At 43.3% G+C, this 18,449-nt stretch overlaps 2 protein-coding genes across 7 annotated transcripts; one reads left to right on the top strand and one right to left on the bottom strand.

The window, feature by feature from the left end:
* Window positions 1–15: 15 nt before the first annotated feature.
* tk2 (thymidine kinase 2) lies at window positions 16–9,163 on the bottom strand. Of its 5 annotated transcripts, none has more exons than XM_071481610.1 (11): window positions 9,018–9,156; window positions 8,239–8,351; window positions 5,428–5,465; window positions 5,149–5,223; window positions 4,191–4,244; window positions 3,722–3,811; window positions 3,508–3,581; window positions 2,652–2,740; window positions 1,637–1,716; window positions 1,429–1,509; window positions 16–725 (listed from the first exon to the last, which is right to left on the bottom strand). In XM_071481610.1, exons 2-11 carry the CDS (start codon window positions 8,255–8,257, stop codon window positions 639–641), a joined length of 687 nt encoding a protein of 228 aa, XP_071337711.1. In that variant the 5' UTR covers window positions 8,258–8,351; window positions 9,018–9,156; the 3' UTR covers window positions 16–638. The 5 variants fall into 5 exon arrangements, with proteins under 5 accessions (XP_071337711.1, XP_071337714.1, XP_071337716.1 ...); XM_071481613.1 differs by having other exon boundaries at window positions 8,239–8,331; window positions 9,018–9,151; XM_071481615.1 differs by lacking the exon at window positions 8,239–8,351 and having other exon boundaries at window positions 5,428–5,666; window positions 9,018–9,163.
* aprt (adenine phosphoribosyltransferase) lies at window positions 9,141–17,550 on the top strand. 2 transcript variants are annotated; one of them, XM_071481617.1, is made up of 6 exons: window positions 9,141–9,292; window positions 9,463–9,712; window positions 12,158–12,261; window positions 13,424–13,557; window positions 14,216–14,294; window positions 15,319–17,550. In XM_071481617.1, exons 2-6 carry the CDS (start codon window positions 9,624–9,626, stop codon window positions 15,456–15,458), a joined length of 546 nt encoding a protein of 181 aa, XP_071337718.1. In that variant the 5' UTR covers window positions 9,141–9,292; window positions 9,463–9,623; the 3' UTR covers window positions 15,459–17,550. The 2 variants fall into 2 exon arrangements, with proteins under 2 accessions (XP_071337718.1, XP_071337717.1); XM_071481616.1 differs by having other exon boundaries at window positions 9,287–9,712.
* Window positions 17,551–18,449: the final 899 nt, after the last annotated feature.

Below are 18,449 nucleotides of genomic sequence, written 5' to 3'. Positions count from 1 at the left end.
AAAACCAACACAAACTGAGGATTTCAGAGTTTTCTTTTTAATATGGTAAAACAAGTAAAATTAAGAGCAAAGATTCCTTCAGGGTTGTTAAACTTTTGCCCGAGCCGCTGCTGATCCACTCAGGTTTAAAATCCACTCCTGGAGGACAGCTAAATGTAAACTTCACGTTCATCACATCACATAGAGACGTAACAAGCAAACTAATAAATAGCAACTGAACAGGCTGATCACACAAGCAGAATGAATCAGTTAAAGGTCACAGCCGGAGCAGTTGGTGAATGAGAAGCTGAGGCTCAGTGGAATGTTTTAGCTCTGCTTCTGAAGCTTTTCCTGTGGGTGTGAGAATCCTTTTCATTTGTGACGTTGGTGAGAACAACTGTATTTGAAAGCTGCTGAATATGAGCCTCTGAGAACAGACTGGCCGAGCTGCAGTAGAGGAGGAAGTTATCACAGATGAGCTGTCAAATTTCTAAAACTTAAAATCTGAATCTTAAAGAAGTAGTTTGTAGTTTGTACTGAAAAACCAAAGTAAATGTAACAATGAATTGTGTGACTTTTGTAAACAGTTTTTCAGGACGTTTGATTGTGTGTGTGTGTGTGTGTGTGTGTGTGTGTGTGTGTAACTCTAGGTGTGGGTATCAGACGTAGCTAGCTGCGAGGATCTTGTCTCGGTTTTCTTCGTACTGATGCTGCATGTTCTGGAGGTCGTGGTCGGCGGGAATTACCTGCACACACAAACACAAAAAGGGTTTTTGGACACAAAATCGACAACTACTGACTGCAAAGTCACTGACATCTGGACAATATTATCATGTGGAGACAGGAGGGAGTGGACCACAGTGCAGCTTCAACTAGTCTGGTGAGGTGAAGAAGGGTGGGATCAGGAGAGTTTCTGCTGTCATTGCATTCAGCCACTTCCTGTTAGGATTCCAGCCTCAACTGTTCAAGAGGTTCTTACTGGGAACTGAATAATCCACAGAGCTCTCCTCCCCTCCAAAGCAAACAATTATTAAATCTGGTAAAAACACTGAAAACAGACAAAACACAGACATCTTCATCAATTTAACAACACGTGCTGCAAACACGCTGCGCATACACAACACAGGTGTTTTCGGGGAACACAAAGAAAGTGATGGATGTTCAATACATTGTGACTTTTGAAGTTATAAGCATTCAAGTGGTCTCAGCCGGGTTCATCGCTTTTTTTTTTTTTGAAACTGGCAGAGAGAGAGAGAGAGAGAGAGAGAGAGAGAGAGATAAGAGAGAGAGAGGGTGAGAGAGAGAGAGAGAGAGAGCACACAAACACAAGATGTTACTTTAAGTGTGTGGAATCAGGTGATCAACCAGGCATCTACCAGAAACTACGCAGACACACATGGTGAAAGTAAAATATCCACACAAACCAAAGCAAAGAGAAGAGTCACTCACCAGAACAGGAGCAGGGAGAGGGAAAGAGGTCCGCCTGATGAGCCAGTCCTCATACAGCTGGTGGATAGACTGCAGATACTCCTGTGGGAACACACACACACACACACACACACACACACACACACACACACACACACACACACACTAAATAAAACCCCACTCATTTCCCTTGAAGGTGAGTGACAGTTTGTGAAGTCTGCCTCCTCACCAGTGGAATGACTTTCTCCTCCTCTCTGCATCTCTGCTTCAGCCTCTTGTGGCAGGTCTCAGGAGACGTCTGCAGATAGACTGGAGCCAGAGGGAAAAGTCTCATCAACAAGCTGCAGCAGCTGCTGCTGTGACGATAAAACTAAAGTGACGAGGGTGGATCACACTTTGATGTCTGAATGGTGGGATCTCTGGTTTCCTGCTCCTGATGGTGATGATGATAATGATGACTTGTTCTGTGCCTGCTCTGTACATGAAGACCTGCTGCGTGTTTGCAGCTTCTGTCACTGCGATGTGTTCAAAGACAATAGTTTCAGTCTATTTGATGTAACGGAATCTGGATATTGTTCTGGACGTGTCTTTTCACACTGATCATCTTGTGGTGGGACTGTGATGAGGGAAATTGATGCAAATTCACCAGACAAAGTGCATTTCTTATCTAAAAATGCCCCATGTGACCTGTTTACATATCATGCATTCAGAGCTGTGTGAGATCAGTTCAGACAGGATGCCTGTGGGCACTCTGCATGTGAAATGAGGGAGGGCATGCAGACATTGCCAATCCTCCATCACACACACAGCAGAATAATTTGAACTACGACTCAGTGATTCCTGCACAGTTATTTTGTCACTTTTTACCAGAACAACTGGTGTCAGGGCCAAGCAGTGAAGGCAAAAGAAAAAACACAACCAGTATCCAGAGCGTCACAATGTAAAGCTGCAGTCTGTGATGTTCCACACGTTCAGAGAGAGAACAGAGGGTGTAGTGTAATGTTTCTCCTCACTGGTGATATGAAAATGTTTAAAATTTACATAATCAGGTAATATGAAGATTAACACCTCCACTCCCTGATGTACAAATGCAAACTAATCATCATCTCAGTTTCAGTTTTTTTAGTATTTATATTCTCTGTGTTTCAATGAGTGTCTATCAGCAATAAAAAAAAAACTGTAGCAGCTGTATTTCATGTCTTTATCATGTTCATGTTTGTGTTCCTGCTTTATGTTATTCTCACCAATCAGATCAACGGGAATGGAGATGTTAGCTGTGATCCAATCAAACCACTCGCTCAGGACAGCATAGTCCACCTCTGGCATTTTCCCACTGAAACAAGAAGCCAAGCAGCAGGACATCAGCACTCAGCAGTGAGTACACAGGTTTTTTTTGGAGTGAACAAAGTTGAAGGGAAAATGCAAAATAAAAAGGAGACAGAATTTAATATAGACAAAACAAAACCTTCATTCATTATTATTATTATTATAAGTTTTGCTGTATACATAGAGAAAACTATTTAACAATTGATAAAGTGAAATAACTGTTTGTGTGCTCATTGTTTCTTTTACCATTATTTAATCTTCATAATAATAATAATAATAATAATATAATCTTCATCCTCATTATTTATTGTGAGTCATTGTGTGAACTGTTTCCAGACTATTGTAATATTGACGAATCACAGTTTGACGTCTGTCTGGAGCTGAATGAAGACTTCACAGCTGGAGTTGTAAAGTTTACTGATGAGCTCCTGTTTGTGATCCAACCAACAATCTGTGAAGTTGTGTTTCTCTTTGTCGTTTTCTGGGCCGTGCCTGATAACCTGTGGCACAGACTGTCTGCAAACTGATGGGTTGTGGGAGTGTCTTCATCCATTTATGGCTAATTGTGGGAGTGGAATTGAGGTTTGTGCACGTGCACCCAATTTCTCAATGAGTGAGATTTATAAAAGGAGTCATTCTACACACGCCTTTATAACTCCAACCACTAGCATGCATCTGCATATTTCTGGTTTTGTGCATACACATAGTTTCTACACTGAGTTTTATTCATCCACCCCCAGGCGCTGAAGTTCCCCAGACCACAGATAACAGTACCTTCTGAAGAGATTCTCCACAAAGACGTGTTTGGCACTGAAGATGGACCTCTCCATCATCCTGACCGGAGCCGACTGCAACCAATGAGAAACTTTTAGCACAAACAGCTGGTTTCCTGACAGGGTGGTACGTTTGCACCACCAGTCCACAGTTACCACTGTGTTTCTCATCACTGCAGGTTGACACAGCCTGCACTAGCTAACAGCACACTTACTATGGATGACAAGTGTCTGTCCAGCATGGTGAGCTGAACATAGGTCTGCAGTGTGATGCCCCAGCGCTCAGGATCCTGGTACATCAGAGCCTGCAGGGACAGAGACAAACAGCTGTTTATCTGCAACTGCAACCGCTGGATAGGTTTGATCTACATCACCACAGTCCCCAGAGGCGAGTTGACCTTTATGAACTTAGTGTGACCACTGTCACCACTTGTAAACAGTGCAAAGGTCATATCCCATTCAGCTATTCACCCAAATTCTGAAAACAAACACTGCAGCCCCTGGAGGCCTCTGCTGGGTCTTTACAGCTTTTATTTCATTTCATTAAAACTTTCATTTCAAAAACACTTTTCCATTTAATGCTCTAATGCAAATACTTTCAGGTCATGACCTGACTACACAGGTCATCAGTATGTGCAGGTCAGTACGCTCACACTATGACAACAACACCGTCATGCACAGTACCAGAGGGTTGTGTCCACGGACATTCCTCCATTTAGCGACTGGTTCTGTAAGGACCTGGAACAAATGAGGGGAGAGAAAAAATATGTTATCAACCCGTCTGACATCCGGGGTCACTCTTCCTTGGAATCTTTCGACAGCACTGATGTCAAAGGAAGGAATGGGTCTCCCAGTGTTGAGGCAGAAGGACGAAAGTGGGATGTAAACAGTTACAACAGTTCCAGTCTTTTATATAAAACCTTTAAAGTCCAGCCTTCCCCTCATGTCAAATGTATGGTGGCCCTGAGGGCTCAACACACTGCAACTTAAAAAAAAACAAAACACATACAGATAGAATCTGACAACACATATGCTGCAGACACACAAACACAACCAAATACACAAATGTGTTTGGTTGTGTTGCGAGTATTTGTAGCGAGTTTGTGTGTTTTCTGAATTTGTTTGTCTTCTGTCTATTTGCATGTTGTTGCTTATGTTGCAGTGCAATGAGCCTCGGGGCCACCCAACCAATGGCAGTTGTTACAACTTAAGTCAATGTGTGTCATAGACACGTACACAAATCTTCAGTAAGCACAACACTGCTACGTCAATGGCCTGAGTAGTCCAATCAAGACATCTGAGGTAATAGCACAAATGAACAAAGATAACACACAAGTCATATTTCCACAAGTAGAAAAGGAAGATGAAAAAGTTCGGCTGCTTAAACTTTTTTTTTTAGTTGATGTGAAAGTATCTGAAAAAGAGGAGTGGCTAGTCTAATCTGTAATAAACTCAACTTTGATTAGTTGATTAGTTAAGGAAGAGAGTGACAAAGAGGGTAGATAACCCGGACCTTATAGTTTGGTCACATTAACTAATGCACATCCCTCCAGAGAGTGACAGACAATTCTTTTAGTCTCTATTGGATAGATTAATCTCTGAGAGTGAAGCACAACTCTGCTGTGGAAGGACGTTGTTTTACCTCTATGTTACTTGTTCTGCTGAAATACTCCAGACACGTCGTCTTCCCACTGGCAATGTTCCCCTCAATACAGACCTGAGAACAGATGTTAACAGGCCTTTACTATCATTTCATGTATGAGCTCTTATTTCAGTACGTAAAGTGTGATGATTCATATTTAGTGGCTGTAAAACAAATAAAATAATCCCACAGCAAACATGAGTGCACATCATCTGTGGTGCGAGGACTGAACGCAGGGGAAAAGAAAACATGGCTGCTGATCAGATGGTGGAGACTCACCACTGGTTTCTTCTCCTCTCCATTCCGGCAAAGCTTTCCTTGGAAGGAAGACAACATAGTGAGACAAGACTTCCCAGAGCTGGCCTCTCTCAGGTCAGCAGGCTAGGGTGAGTTCAGAGGGACAGAGGGACAGAGGGACAGAGGGACAGAGACGTGTTCACATTCAGAGCAGAGAGGGAAGACGCAGTGTGTAAGTAGGTGTCAGCAGCAGGTTTGCTCTGGCTCTGTGCTCCAGGACACTGGATTGGAAATGACACAGTCAGCAGCAGACAGAGGTGAGGAGCTCCTCAACAGCTTTTCACCAGACTCCTGAGACTTTCAGTCAAGAGCAAAGACAATCATGAGATAAGAGGAGGTGCAGGGTAGACCTCGATGCCTTGTGATGTCTCACGAGTGAGCTTCCTCCTTCCTCACTATGTCCACAGTGTGTGACAGGTGAAAGGTGTGTCAGTGAATGTGAAAATATTCATTAATGTGAGGAACTAATACAGCTGATTCAGACAGCTGATAACTATTTAATGTGCACTCGACCAAGTGTCCAACAGCTCCGTTAAGAGCATCTTGCTTCTGACAGCTGAGCTTATCAGATTTTTCCACTGTGTCTGAGCAGCACAGAGCTGTGCAGACCATCATCCCCAGTGTATTATCATTCTCTTTATTCAAAACACTGACACAAAGACACGTTACCAGCAGCACATCACCTGGCCTGGGAGCAGGTCTCAGGGAACCAGGAGTCCTCTGTAAACTCTCTTAGACTTGGGACATACTTCTAGCACTAAGAGGCTTTGTGAATTAGCCTTAAACCTTTAGAGTCTTAAACACTCCCCATATTTTAGGAGTTCCTCTGAACTCAGTCAGTTAGAGGCTACATTGTGAGCCCCAGGGCTCATTTAAACCACTGCACACATGGTTACTATCTGGCATTGGGACTAGTCGGAGCACCTTTCTGGGAGAGGCCACACAAAGAATGAACTGAGAAAAACCAAAACCAAAACGTTTTGTTACAGTTTACATCCATTTCTGTCCAGACTCATAATATATGGAGAGAGAGGTTTGAAAGAATTTCATGGAGGCTATAATGAAAGTGTATTTTATCATAACTAAAGCTGATGTCCTTCACTTGTAAGCGGCTTTGGATAAAAGCTTCTGACAAATGAGTAAATGTAACGTAGTGTAGTAATTAGCATATGAACACCAAAAGCATGTTACATAAGGCCACCAGCTTGACCTTTGACCTCTGACTACCAAAGTGTAATCAGTTCATTGCTACTTCCAAGTGAACGTTTGTCCCAGATCTGACACATTAGACACATTAGACAACAGGCTCGTCTGTCATACTGGACTGGTCATAAGGAGCACTGAGAGGAAACCCGCTGCATCAGTGGGCCGTGAAAAAAGCACGCATTAAGTCGTTACCGCCCCGTCTGTCTCCTCACTGTCTGTGTGCCCGACATTCAGGGTGCACATGTGAGAGCCGGGACTGGGCTCACTGCTCAATCACCGATTTGTTTGACAGAAACAGTGGAGCTGTGTGTGTTCAGTACTGTTTTCGTCTCACCTTACACATGGTGGCCTATGAAGGTTTTCTTGTGGTTTCTGCAGCTTCACCATGTTAAACTTAAGCTAAATATTTTATAGACATTTTCAAAACCAGTAGAATTGAATTTATGCCTGTTTACAGACATACTGACTTAAAGATATGAATAAACCAATAGTCAATATGCCCTGGAATTATTTACCAAGTACGTAATTTATTGACACACAGCTGGCACTTTTGTCAGTTCTTCCCAGCTGTAGATACTGCTAGAGTGTAGGTTTGCGTATGGACAGTTGGGACATGTCCCCACCAATACTTACTATACTGTTTTGAGTGAAGTCAAATTAGATTATTCCGATCTGCCCCAATAGGGGCTGCGTCTCAAAGATGACTGATTTAGGCGTAGTAGCGTTTGCTTGGCTGAACGGGTGGGGGCTATCTGTAGACACATGTCATGAGGGAATATTGCATTTACTGCCAGACACAGAGGAAGCCAGAGTGGTGAGGCCAGTTTATCAGTGTCAGTCCAGAGCTCAAACATGTCAAATGGCAAAAATGTAGTACTTCAGATGACTCCCTCCCCTCTGTTGCCTGAACTACAGCACACATCATTTAACTTTGTCCATGCCCACAGGGTTTGGACTTTGTAGATATCATGCCAGCAAAGAGACTTCAGGAGCTTTCACTCCACCCAGAGCATCGGTAATAGGTAGTAAACTGACCATCCTGCATCCACAGTGATTTAAAATGAAAACCTGCTCTAGCTAACTCACGTCACCAAATTTACATTATTAGATTGTTTTTACATCACTGGATTAGCAGCATGTTACTTTTGTAGCTGCTCATGGTGGAGCCAGCTTTAAATGTGGAATCTAGACCACTGATGGGACCGCTGAATATAAACATGTTGATGCAAAAATATTGTTCGTTTTTTCATTTCCTAAAGTTTACCTTCTTTACTTTCTTTGGTCTGTTATTGTGAAAAGCTTTTATTTAAATGTAAATGCTAATGCTAATATATAAAGAAATAATTCCGCTGACAGCATTAAAAACCAATGTTGAGACCAAACCTATGCCCTTGATATACTGTATAATATGTATTAATCATGACCTGAAGCAATGGAGAATAGATGGATGGATTAACCACCTGAAAAAATTAATAGTTCATTAAAGGTCCACATGTTTTACAAGAGGTCTGAAACAATAACACTGAGGGTTTTTCAGTGTAAAAACACAAATAAAAACAGTGTCAAGTATGAAATATGTGTTAGTACCTTGGAAGAGTGAGGTCATTCGCTCCTCCGTGGTCAAACCAGGGGACCCTACATCTGGAGGGCCCCCGTGCTCTGGCCTTTAAGTAAAACGCACTGAAACGGTCCACAGCCAGCTGACATACAGGGTTAGCGAGATCCGATTTTCAAAATAAAACGCGAACAGTGAGTATACGCAAAGTAATACAGGAAGATTAATTAGGTATTTTCAAATGAGTACAGCATCGAAAAAGATGAGGAACATTTTGAAGCCTCTGGAAAACTATACTGAAGATTTGTGACATCACGATACCGTGAAACCACAATGCATTTTAGAGAAATGTTAAATTGAAAGTCCCCTATCTGTATGCAGAAATTGATTCATTTCTGAAATCTGCAGCGCTATGAAAAAGACAGGACTGAGACATCTGGGTACAGGACACCCATGACTTCCCACATACTGACAACCCGCCATTCTTACTGAAAAGTGGCGCACACAGGCTGGAGTAGGTTCCGGGCTCTGTGAGTGACGCCGGAGGCCCGTGGGCCTCAGTGTCGAGCCTTGCTGCCACACGGACCGTGCGCGGCTCAGCGCGGGGCGGGCTCCCGGCGGCTGGCTGCCCCGGCGGCTGGCTGCCCCGGCGGCTGGCTGCCCCGGCGGCTGGCTGCCCCGGCGGCTGGCTGCCCCGGCGGCTGGCTGCCCCGGCGGCTGGCTGCCCCGGCGGCTGGCTGCCCCGGCGGCTGGCTGCCCCGGCGGTTCACCTCTCTATCACTCTGTGCCCACTGTGTCCCACGCCACTCACCTGGGGGGCCGTGCTGCATGCCGCTCCGCGCTCTCCTCTGGACCCGAGGCGTTAGGGCCCGGTGACAGCCCGCGGCACGACCCGACGACGGGGCCACAGCACAGGGGCCAGACAGGAGCCTAACACACCTCAACAACATGGCGCAGCGCACACACACAGGCGGTGCAGGGAACAGCGCAGGGAACCGCGCAGGGAACAGCGCCACCTGCTGTACAGGAGTGTGCCCGGGCCGCAGTCAGCTGAGAACCGGTCCCGCCTCCTCACGCCTCTGTCCTGTGAGTCGGTGTGCTCCGCCTTCACCACCGCACAAGGCCGCGGGAAGCCTGCGGGCTCCCCGGTGATGCGGTTCTGAATGCTGCATTCTTCTTTTGGGCCCCTCCCCCTGGCTCTATCGCCTGTTGTTTTGTATTGATGGCTGTATTAATGCTTACACTGTTGTTGACAGAAAAAACCCCTTCCGTCACTATATGGGAGTATAGGGGCGGCCACAGGGGGGCGCTGCTGCGTCCCCAGCTGGTCCCAGGCTCCGTGTACAGAGGAAGAACAAGAGGTGGAGCTCAAAGGTTCGGGACCAGCAGGGGGCCAGCAGATGAGACCCCCGTCAGGATGGCAGCAGACGCAGAGTCCAAACTCCGCCTGGTTCACAGACACGTCCGACCCTTCCCGGACTTCCCGAAGAAAGGGATCCTGTTCAGGTGAGGTACCGAGCGCTGTCGTTGCGACCACATGCCGCAGTCCTGTCAGCCGCCGGGGCCCCACATGGTCCAGCCTGTGTAGCTGGCTCCATGTACCGGAGGGTCCCCGCGCCCAGCAGGTGAGGGAGGTGGTCTCCGTCACCCAGCGGACCAGCTGTCTGTGTGGAGCTTCCATGTTTCTTCAAACCGGATAATCACAGTTGGGACCAACGAAGCTTTTGCAGTTTACCGGGCACAACGTGATTATAGGCAACACTAACGAGGTTCATGTGTGTTTGGTTTGTCTAATGGCCTTGTTTCTATGTATAAACCAGACTAATGATTCACAGATGGGTTATAAAATAAACCATCTGTATGCATGTCCAACTGCCTTATCTGACCTACATTAAACCAGCCCAGTCCTGTTTAGAAGAAAGGGGATTTTTTTTTAATCATTTATAATAATTTGATAAATTATTTTTACTATAATTTCATCCATGTCTAACACAATGACACAATATGACTATTTTGGTCCTGGGTTTCAAAGACTTTCTGTAATAAAAGCAGAAATCGATGGGCCAAAACTTATCAAATGGGGGCCTGTGGTTGAATTTGTGTCACTTGAGGAGACCTTGATGTGAAAAAGTGAGGGCCCCTGCTTTAAAGGGCCAATATCACACATTAAATACACTTTACTACTTGCCAAAAAATGATTGCGGCATCTACAGAAAGGTTGTTTCTGACTCAGAATGACCTGATTTCACTCTCGATGATTATATTTGACTGGTTATTGCCCATTCAGTCCTTCTCACCTGTTGAAATACCGTCAAAGGGCCAATTCAACCCACATATGGGCCCTGAAAATGTTCCTTTTCACTTGCCAAAAAGTGATTGCAACATCTACGTTGTCACCGAGAGGTTACTGGTTTTCAGTTTCAAGAGACATGAACGTTTCACAGAGACAGACCTTTGCTGTTATCATGGACATAAAGTTCATTATGACAGTTTGATCCAGATAACAGCAGCTGTAGACGATACAGCTTTAACAGGCTCCACTCTTTGGAATGAGTTTGATCTCATAAAGAAGAAGATTTTATAAAGATCTTATAAAGTTCTGTAACATCCACTTTTTCTTTGCTTCTGTACATTTGTTATTTGAACAAACAGTGCATGGTGTGTGTGAAGACAGTTAGCAGACAGTTAGCATGCTGATTTCACTATTTGCTTCACTACTTGTTAGTCAGTGCTGGTCTCAGTCAGTTGGGGCCTCAGGCCAGATAAATAACCACTTTGGTTGTGAGCAATGAGCAATGGGGGGAGGATGTAATATTAGGGGCCTCCCTCCTCTGCCAATTGTACTGTGTCACTGTGTAGACAACAAGATGAGAAACAAGAGAGAGGATTATTTTACAGATCAAAGTTCAGTCAGTCAGATCGAGCTCCTCGCCAGCTGAGACACAAAACACCTTTCTCCACCGTCCTCAGGGAAATAAAGGGGGAGAGTTGTTGTAACCATACATTTAAATATTCAAGCAGCCTGAGCAATTATATTTTTTATTTTAGGATCATACTATTTATTTTAGCATATATATTACTTATTTTAGTGATTATAACTATGTATTATTTTCGGACATAATATTTTAGGATGCTGCTATATAGAGTGCTGCTGAGCTACGATGGTTGTATTGTTTTATCAGTGCAGTCCTTCCCACTGTCAACTACTACATTTTGTGCATGTGCACAATTTTGCAACGCAGGTCTGAAATATCCAGGGGAGGAAGTGTCACCAGCGGTTGTTGCTATATTTGTTCCTCATGTGCACAAAGTGAAGTGCGGAGGACTGTTACTGAAAACATCTGTTCACAGGAGGCTTTCAGTGGCAGGTCTGAGAGCAGTGAAGGTGATTGATCCAGTCCGAGCCGCGGGATGAGCAGTACTGAACAGAGCACAAGAAGAATCCCTGAGCTTTAGTCGTGGTGTTCATCTGTTGTCAGACAGTTAGAAGGAGCTGACGGCTGATGTGCTTGCTTGTACTTTTGTGGAACACCTGATGACAGTGTTGTGTGTTGTGACCTGCTGCTCACAGTCATTTTGCTCTCTGAGATTAAAGCTTCTGCTCAGGGCCTCGAGGATCAGTTAATTAGCAGATGAAGAGAAAACTAATAGACAAGGATTTTGATTATTGATGAATTGTTTAAGTCATTGATTTGTGCTGCTTTTCTGTCTTTTACATCATTGTAAGTGTATTTGGTGTTGGACTGTTTGAAGACATCTCATCCTGAGTCCATGATAAAAACAGTGGCAGCCCCACCTCAGGTTTTGATTGACAATGTGAATGAAACATTATTGTGACTTCTAGACATACATTAGATTTACAGTGTAGGAGATAACTCACTGAAATGTGTTTTATATTGATCTCCATTTGAAATAACTGCATTGCTGATGTAACGTGTGTGTGTCCTGCAGAGATATCTGTCCCATCCTGAAGGATCCAGCTGCTCTCACCGCAGTGATCGACCTGTTTGAGGAACATGTGAGGAAGAATCACCAACAGGTCGATTTGATAGTAGGTAAGAAAACAAAGCAAAGCCTCTTTTGATGGAAACCAGAATCCTTCCCCTGATGAGCCGTAAAGACACAAAACGAGGAGAGTGGCACCAGCATCTTTAAAAGTATTCATCAGCTCACCTTTAGAAAGTAGTTCTGCTGTAAATCATTCATAGAGACCAAGGCTGGCTTCTCCCTCTATCTCCACTTAATCCAGTGGGTCGAGGCAGATGTGTCTCACAGGATTGAACATCTTCCATCCCACTCTTGTTTCCACACTCTTGGTTTTAAGGAGTTACACCCTCTTCACGGTCAATCTGGAACAATAGAAAGTGAACGAAACATGTCTTGTGTGATGGGCAGTGGCAGTGTGAGGGCACTGTGACCACTGGACAAATATACAGTGATAACGTCCAAACGTTGGGACAAATGAAACCAAAATGATCTTGACTGTTCTTTTTTCTTCCATATGTACAGTTATCAACAGTAATTAAGAAGCTCAGGGATGGTGTTGCCCTGAGTCTTGCTCAGAACGTGAACACGGCACCCAGTGCTTGTTGCTCCACCGAGCTTTCATGGGAAGTGGTGCAGCCTCAGGAAATGTTTGGAAAGGAGGGATTAAGTCCTCTTAATGTGAGGTATAAGGTAATTCATTATGAAGTTTTGTGCAGGGCTTATATAACTGCCATTTGACTTCCAAAACTGAAGACAATTATCCTGACCAATGCACATGGACTTTACACATCCATGTTTACATGTAACACCATAATGTCAGCTCAAAAATGTTTTTAGATCCTTGTTTAATACAAATACAAGAATATTTATCCCCTTTTCTGTGACATACCAAACCATCAGCCAGGCAAGATGAACTAACTGAATGACTGAGAAACTTTTTTTTCTTAAGGTTACAAACACATCTGGATCTGAAAGGTCCAACATTAGTTAGTTTTAGTTCATATGATTGAAAAGTTGCAGTTGGGGAAAGATACAGCCTTAGTAGTGGGAGCAGCTCACTGATTGGTGGAGAAGTTACAGGGCAGTTAGGATCTTATCTGATCTTAACCATCCTGACTGTCCACCTGTGTGTTTACTGCTCAGACTGCTTATTTATGTCCTTTCCTAATCTGTCCTTCTAATGCGTATTTGGCTTGTAACACATTTGCTTTGTTGTTTGTGTGTGTGCAGGGTTAGATGCTCGTGGTTTCCTGTTTGGGCCCCTGCTTGCCCAGAGGCTTGGTGTGGGCTTTGTCCTGGTCAGAAAGAAAGGCAAACTGCCTGGAGCCACTGTGTCTGTGGCGTATGATCTGGAATATGGCACGGTAAAGAACACAAACACACATGCTCAGGATTTAGTTTAAAACAACACTTTACTCTGTTATGTTCAGTTTACATTGTGGACAGAACTGTAATTGGAAAATACAGACTCCTAGAAATTGAAGTCACAGTGTGTTGTATTTCCATTATTTACGTTTCTAAAGTCTAAAGAGCTTCTCATTTGGCTCCCAACATATTATTATACGAGGGGTGTGACCCCACAGGGGCTGTGCAAGTACTGAACATGTGTATCAGTGAACATTCTCCTCTCCCCCCACGGGGGCCGTTCTTGACCTGCACCATTACAGTATCACTTCCGCAGCTGTTAGTCTCCTTGGCTTCAGATCACTTCATACAAATTAGAGCTACAATAAGCTTAACTAATTAAAAAAAATACTGCCTTGCAATAACTGTGAGCAGGTAGCAGGACCACCAACACACTGGAAATCCACTCAGCTACAAATAAAGGCTGTTGATGCAGTTGTTGCTTTAGCTCCTCTTCAATCAGCTGTTCTGGTGTGAGGGTGAAGCTTTCAGCATTACAGCTCATCATCATCATCATCATCATCATCATCATCATCACATCAGTCCTGAGCAGCTGCAGTCTCTGCTGTTGAGAAGCACGAGCGGGGTTTTTTAAGAGTCTCTCTTCTGGTCCTCCAGGCAAAGGTGGAGATCCAGGAGGATGCAGTGGCTCCAGGACAGAAGGTTCTGCTCATCGATGACCTTCTGGCTACTGGAGGTATCTCCTGCTTTCACCTGCTTTTCAAACATCATGTTCTCAGTTGTCTCCTGCTTAAATCTTTCCTCAGTGCTTTTAAATGTGCTCTCTTCAATACAAAAACATGTGTGAGAATACTTTTTGAATACTTTGATTTTTGACATTAGGACAAGTACACAGACCAAACACAGAGCATCCATTCAGATGATTATATAAATTAACTGAGAGACAAGAGATTCTGAAATAGAGCTTGTAAATACAGCTACACAAACAGACAAACAAGGAAAGAATACTCTTGTCTGCCAGGAGAATCATACACAGTCAAACAAGACTGCAGAACAAAATAAGAAAGATGGGAGAGAAAAAAAGAGAGGAAAAAAAACCCTGGGTGGAGTAACCACGATATCAGTCGCATACCAGACATTAAGGCTACATGGAGTACAGCAGCATAGTACACAGCAACACTCAGAGATTAGGTAGTTAGGTCTCGACCATTGTCAGAAAGTCTTCCAGACCTGCTGGAGAAACATCTGGGAGTTCTGTTTACAATAATCTGTTCCAGTTTAGCAACAGAAAGCATCTCGTTCAGTTACCTTTTAAAACATGGAGCTGTTTTGCTGCAACCATGCCAGCTTTAAGAGCCTGCGTTTAGTAAGAAGGAAGGGCCCTTGTTCTGTCAGAACAACCAAAGAGAGCTGTGCTGCAGTCGGGCTGAACGTTAGTTCCATGCTGTTTAGAAAACCAATTAAATATCTCGCACCAGAGGATAGTGGTCCTTCAGCTTTGCCACATCTGTGACACATAGGAGAAAGTGATTCAAAAATCTTACTAAGTTTAGTATTAGAATAGTGTAGTCTGTGTAAAACCTTGAACTGGATTCATCTATATCTAGAATTTCCCTCCTGTTTTTGACCAGAGCGTTGCAGGCTCATGGTATCACACTGGCTTAGTGATGTTGAGTCAATTAAAAGGTTATGTCTTGGGCCACAGTAGGAACCAGCTTGTGTTGTAGAGAGTCATTCAGACATTTGTGTGTTTGCTGCAGGGACTCTGTCTGCGGCCTGTGAGCTGATGAGGAAGCAGCGAGCTGAGGTCCTGGGCTGCGTGGTCGTCATCGAGCTCAAAGAGCTGAACGGCAGCGACAAACTGAAGCCACACAGTGTTTTCTCCCTGCTTCAGTACTGAGGACGGCGGCAGCTGCAGTACCCAGCAGCAGCTGTCCAAGTGTCACCCCTCTCCAAGAAAACAAGAAACTTTCAGTTCACTTTTACAGCCAATGCTGAGGTATGAAATATTCTATCATTCATTCATAAACCCGTTCCAGCTTTTCTCAGCCGATTTGATGCAGCTCACACATCAGAAACATCATGCTCAGTTCATCATGGCCCCACATACACCAGCTTTTCTCACTGTGTTTGTACAAACGGCCATTGTGTACATATGTTTCACTACCAAAGATATTTTCTCATTGTGTTGTTTTTCTCATCTGATTCTAACGACTCATAAAACCAGTTTGTATCAGATAGAACCAACCTCTCTCTCACTTTGATAAGATCCTGCATCGAATCAGTGTTTTTCAATCAAGTCACTTTTAACTTCTGTCAAATATGTTTGAAAAAGCAGAGCCAGTCACACACACACACATACACACACACACAAACACACACACACACACACACACACACTTTGGTGCTACATTTGTTTTCAAATGACTGCATATTTTTCTTTGTCCATTTTTCAATGCACAGCTCCATGCTCTATCATTTAGCTTTCCTCAGTTACAGCAGTTTTGTCATTTGAATTTACAAATACAGTTTTATTACGTGCTTTCACGTTTCACGAGTCTCATTTTTCTAAACTCTGCACACAAATCAAAAATCACACACACAAAATGCAAAGTGCCACAAATCTCCTGCATTGAAAATATGATAAATACATCTCAGAATCAAGTATTTGCGTCACTTTTTCATTATAGTTAATTTATGGTGATACCATGTTTGCTCTAAATCTGAAGCTCTGCTGTCATCCAGAGGCTTGAATATTCATACACTGCTCTGAGGTGACAGTACAGGAATCTAGCAACACCACTGCAGTGTTGAAACAGAATATATTTATTTTTCCAAAATGTTACTGTTGTAACTACTGTATGGTGTGGTGTGTACCATATGTACCATATGGGGATTTGTACAAACACATGTAAAAACCATATTTACAACAGCCACCTCGCTCTCATTTTTTACTCTGCATGACATTTTTTGCAGTAGCCTCCTCATTTTGGAAAGACGTCCAGGTTTTTATGAAAATATCACATCATTTGATGAGTGAGTCTAACAGCCCTGGAGAGAGGGTTTTATTCAGTGGTGACGATGTTGAAGTGATTGACTGAAGTTTCATGTTTCCACTTGTATGAAAGAGGTTTTGATAGTTTGTGGTTTTTGCACAGGTGATGTAGTGCAGTGAGAACTGCCCTAAGAGTTGTGAGAATGATGTTTCTGATGAGTGAACTGCATCAAAGCGATTGAGGAAAAATGCAATACTGGAGCTGGAGCCTTACCCAGCATGCTTTGGACGTGTGATAAGGAGACAGTTTGGTTTCTACAGTTCCTGAAGGAGTCTTAAAATGTCTAGAATTCTCTGTTCCTTTCACCTAATGCATGCTGAGCTGGCTCTCAGCACCGCTCTGTGCCACAAGAACGACATGTATCAGAAGGAATGGACTGGTATTAGAGAGGCATAACATTTCATCTATGGCAGACTGAATTACCTGGTGCTTTTTTTTTTTTTTTGCACAATTTCAGTTTTATTGTATTTGATACTGTCCAAAAACAACATACTCTCCTCTGAGCGTTGAATAGCTCACACTGCTGCATGGAGGTGGTGTATTTGTTTAAGAACAGGCATGAACATTTGTTTGTTTTTTGCTTTGGGGGAATTCAAAGTCTTCAGTTCTTTACATCTGTGCACAGTGTGCATGTTTGTTGGAGGTATGAGGTATCCAAACATGGCTGCCTATTTTATGAGGAGAAAATCTTAATATACAGAATATTCCACTGTTCTATAACATACAGGCAGAGGGGGGAAATAGCAGTTACACCAATTTAGAGATAAGAAATAAATAAAAGTAGGAATATTCTATTCCAAGCCATACTGTTGTTTGCTACTGTTCTATAATGCAGGTGTCCTGTGTTCAGCATGGCATTGTCATTTCTGTCGGTAATGGATAAACCTTTGTGTTTCTATGTTGAACCACAGACAAATAAAGGAAATGACATTCTCAGACCTGGTGCTGTTATTTTGAAGAACAAACTGACACTGATTAAAGAAGTAACATTTTTTCTCTCACAAATGAAGAGTTGAATTTATAAGCAATAAAACATGTTCTTGCTCAGTTCAATACTCTGATACTCAACTCACAGCTGAAGTCGGATGTTTACATATGCTCAGGTTGAAGACATTACATTTTTAACCACTCCACATATTTCATGTTATCAGATATACTTTTGGCAAATCTCTAAGGTCATCTGATTCGTGCAGAATTGTGTCCAAAGAGATTCACTTTTAATTCACTATATCACCTGATCCAGTGGGTCTTGAAACTGCTTGGAAATTTCCAGCAAGTGACGTCATGGCTTTAGAAGCTTCTGAACTAGAACTGAACTGTTTGGACGAAATGAAAATCCTATGGAGAAAATGGACAAACAGCACCCCAGCTGTGAAGTGTTGCGGTGGCAGCATCATGTCGTGGGGGTGTTTTGCTGCAGGAAAGACTGATGCACTTCACAAAACAGATGTATTGAACCAGTCATACTGATGTGTCAAAACATCTGCCAGGAAGTTAGAGAAAAAGAAAAGGGTCTTCCCAGTGGACGATGACCTCCAGCATTCTCCCAGAATCAAACGGTGAATGAGGGAGGCAGTTGTTAGAAACTGACTGACCGGTTCATCTGATGATTGTTTCATTGTAACTGATCTGCAGGGATAAATGAGTTTTTAATCCATCTTATCAGAAGTCCTGATTTACCTTCACACCTTCCTTTTCTCTGTTGGTACGTGGTGTGGCCTTGACAGAGACAGTTTACCATGACTCGCAGATAATCAGTACCAGTATTGAATTCATTTCACGGACTGTTCTATTTAATAAAATGCAAATACAGGAAAACATTGGAGGCAGCAAGA

This window comes from Trachinotus anak, unplaced genomic scaffold (genome assembly GCF_046630095.1).
Source record: "Trachinotus anak isolate AG129_WGS33_773 ecotype Australia unplaced genomic scaffold, CSIRO_AGI_Tana_v1 ptg000007l, whole genome shotgun sequence".
Lineage (NCBI taxonomy): Eukaryota > Metazoa > Chordata > Actinopteri > Carangiformes > Carangidae > Trachinotus > Trachinotus anak.
Note: the sequence above shows the minus strand (reverse complement) of the source record. Positions and strands in the feature narration are given on the sequence as shown.

Coding starts and splice junctions, on each gene's coding strand:
- aprt (XM_071481616.1), top strand. CDS start 9,429: ATGGCTGTATTAATGCTTACACTGTTGTTGACAGAAAAAACCCCTTCC. Junction 13,558..14,215: donor ATGATCTGGAATATGGCACG/GTAAAGAACACA, acceptor CTGGTCCTCCAG/GCAAAGGTGGAGATCCAGGA. Junction 14,295..15,318: donor TGACCTTCTGGCTACTGGAG/GTATCTCCTGCT, acceptor TGTTTGCTGCAG/GGACTCTGTCTGCGGCCTGT.
- tk2 (XM_071481609.1), bottom strand. CDS start 9,156: ATGTTGTTGAGGTGTGTTAGGCTCCTGTCTGGCCCCTGTGCTGTGGCC. Junction 4,245..5,148: donor GCAGAACAAGTAACATAGAG/GTAAAACAACGT, acceptor CATTTGTTCCAG/GTCCTTACAGAACCAGTCGC. Junction 1,717..2,651: donor CATTCCCGTTGATCTGATTG/GTGAGAATAACA, acceptor CTCTGGCTCCAG/TCTATCTGCAGACGTCTCCT.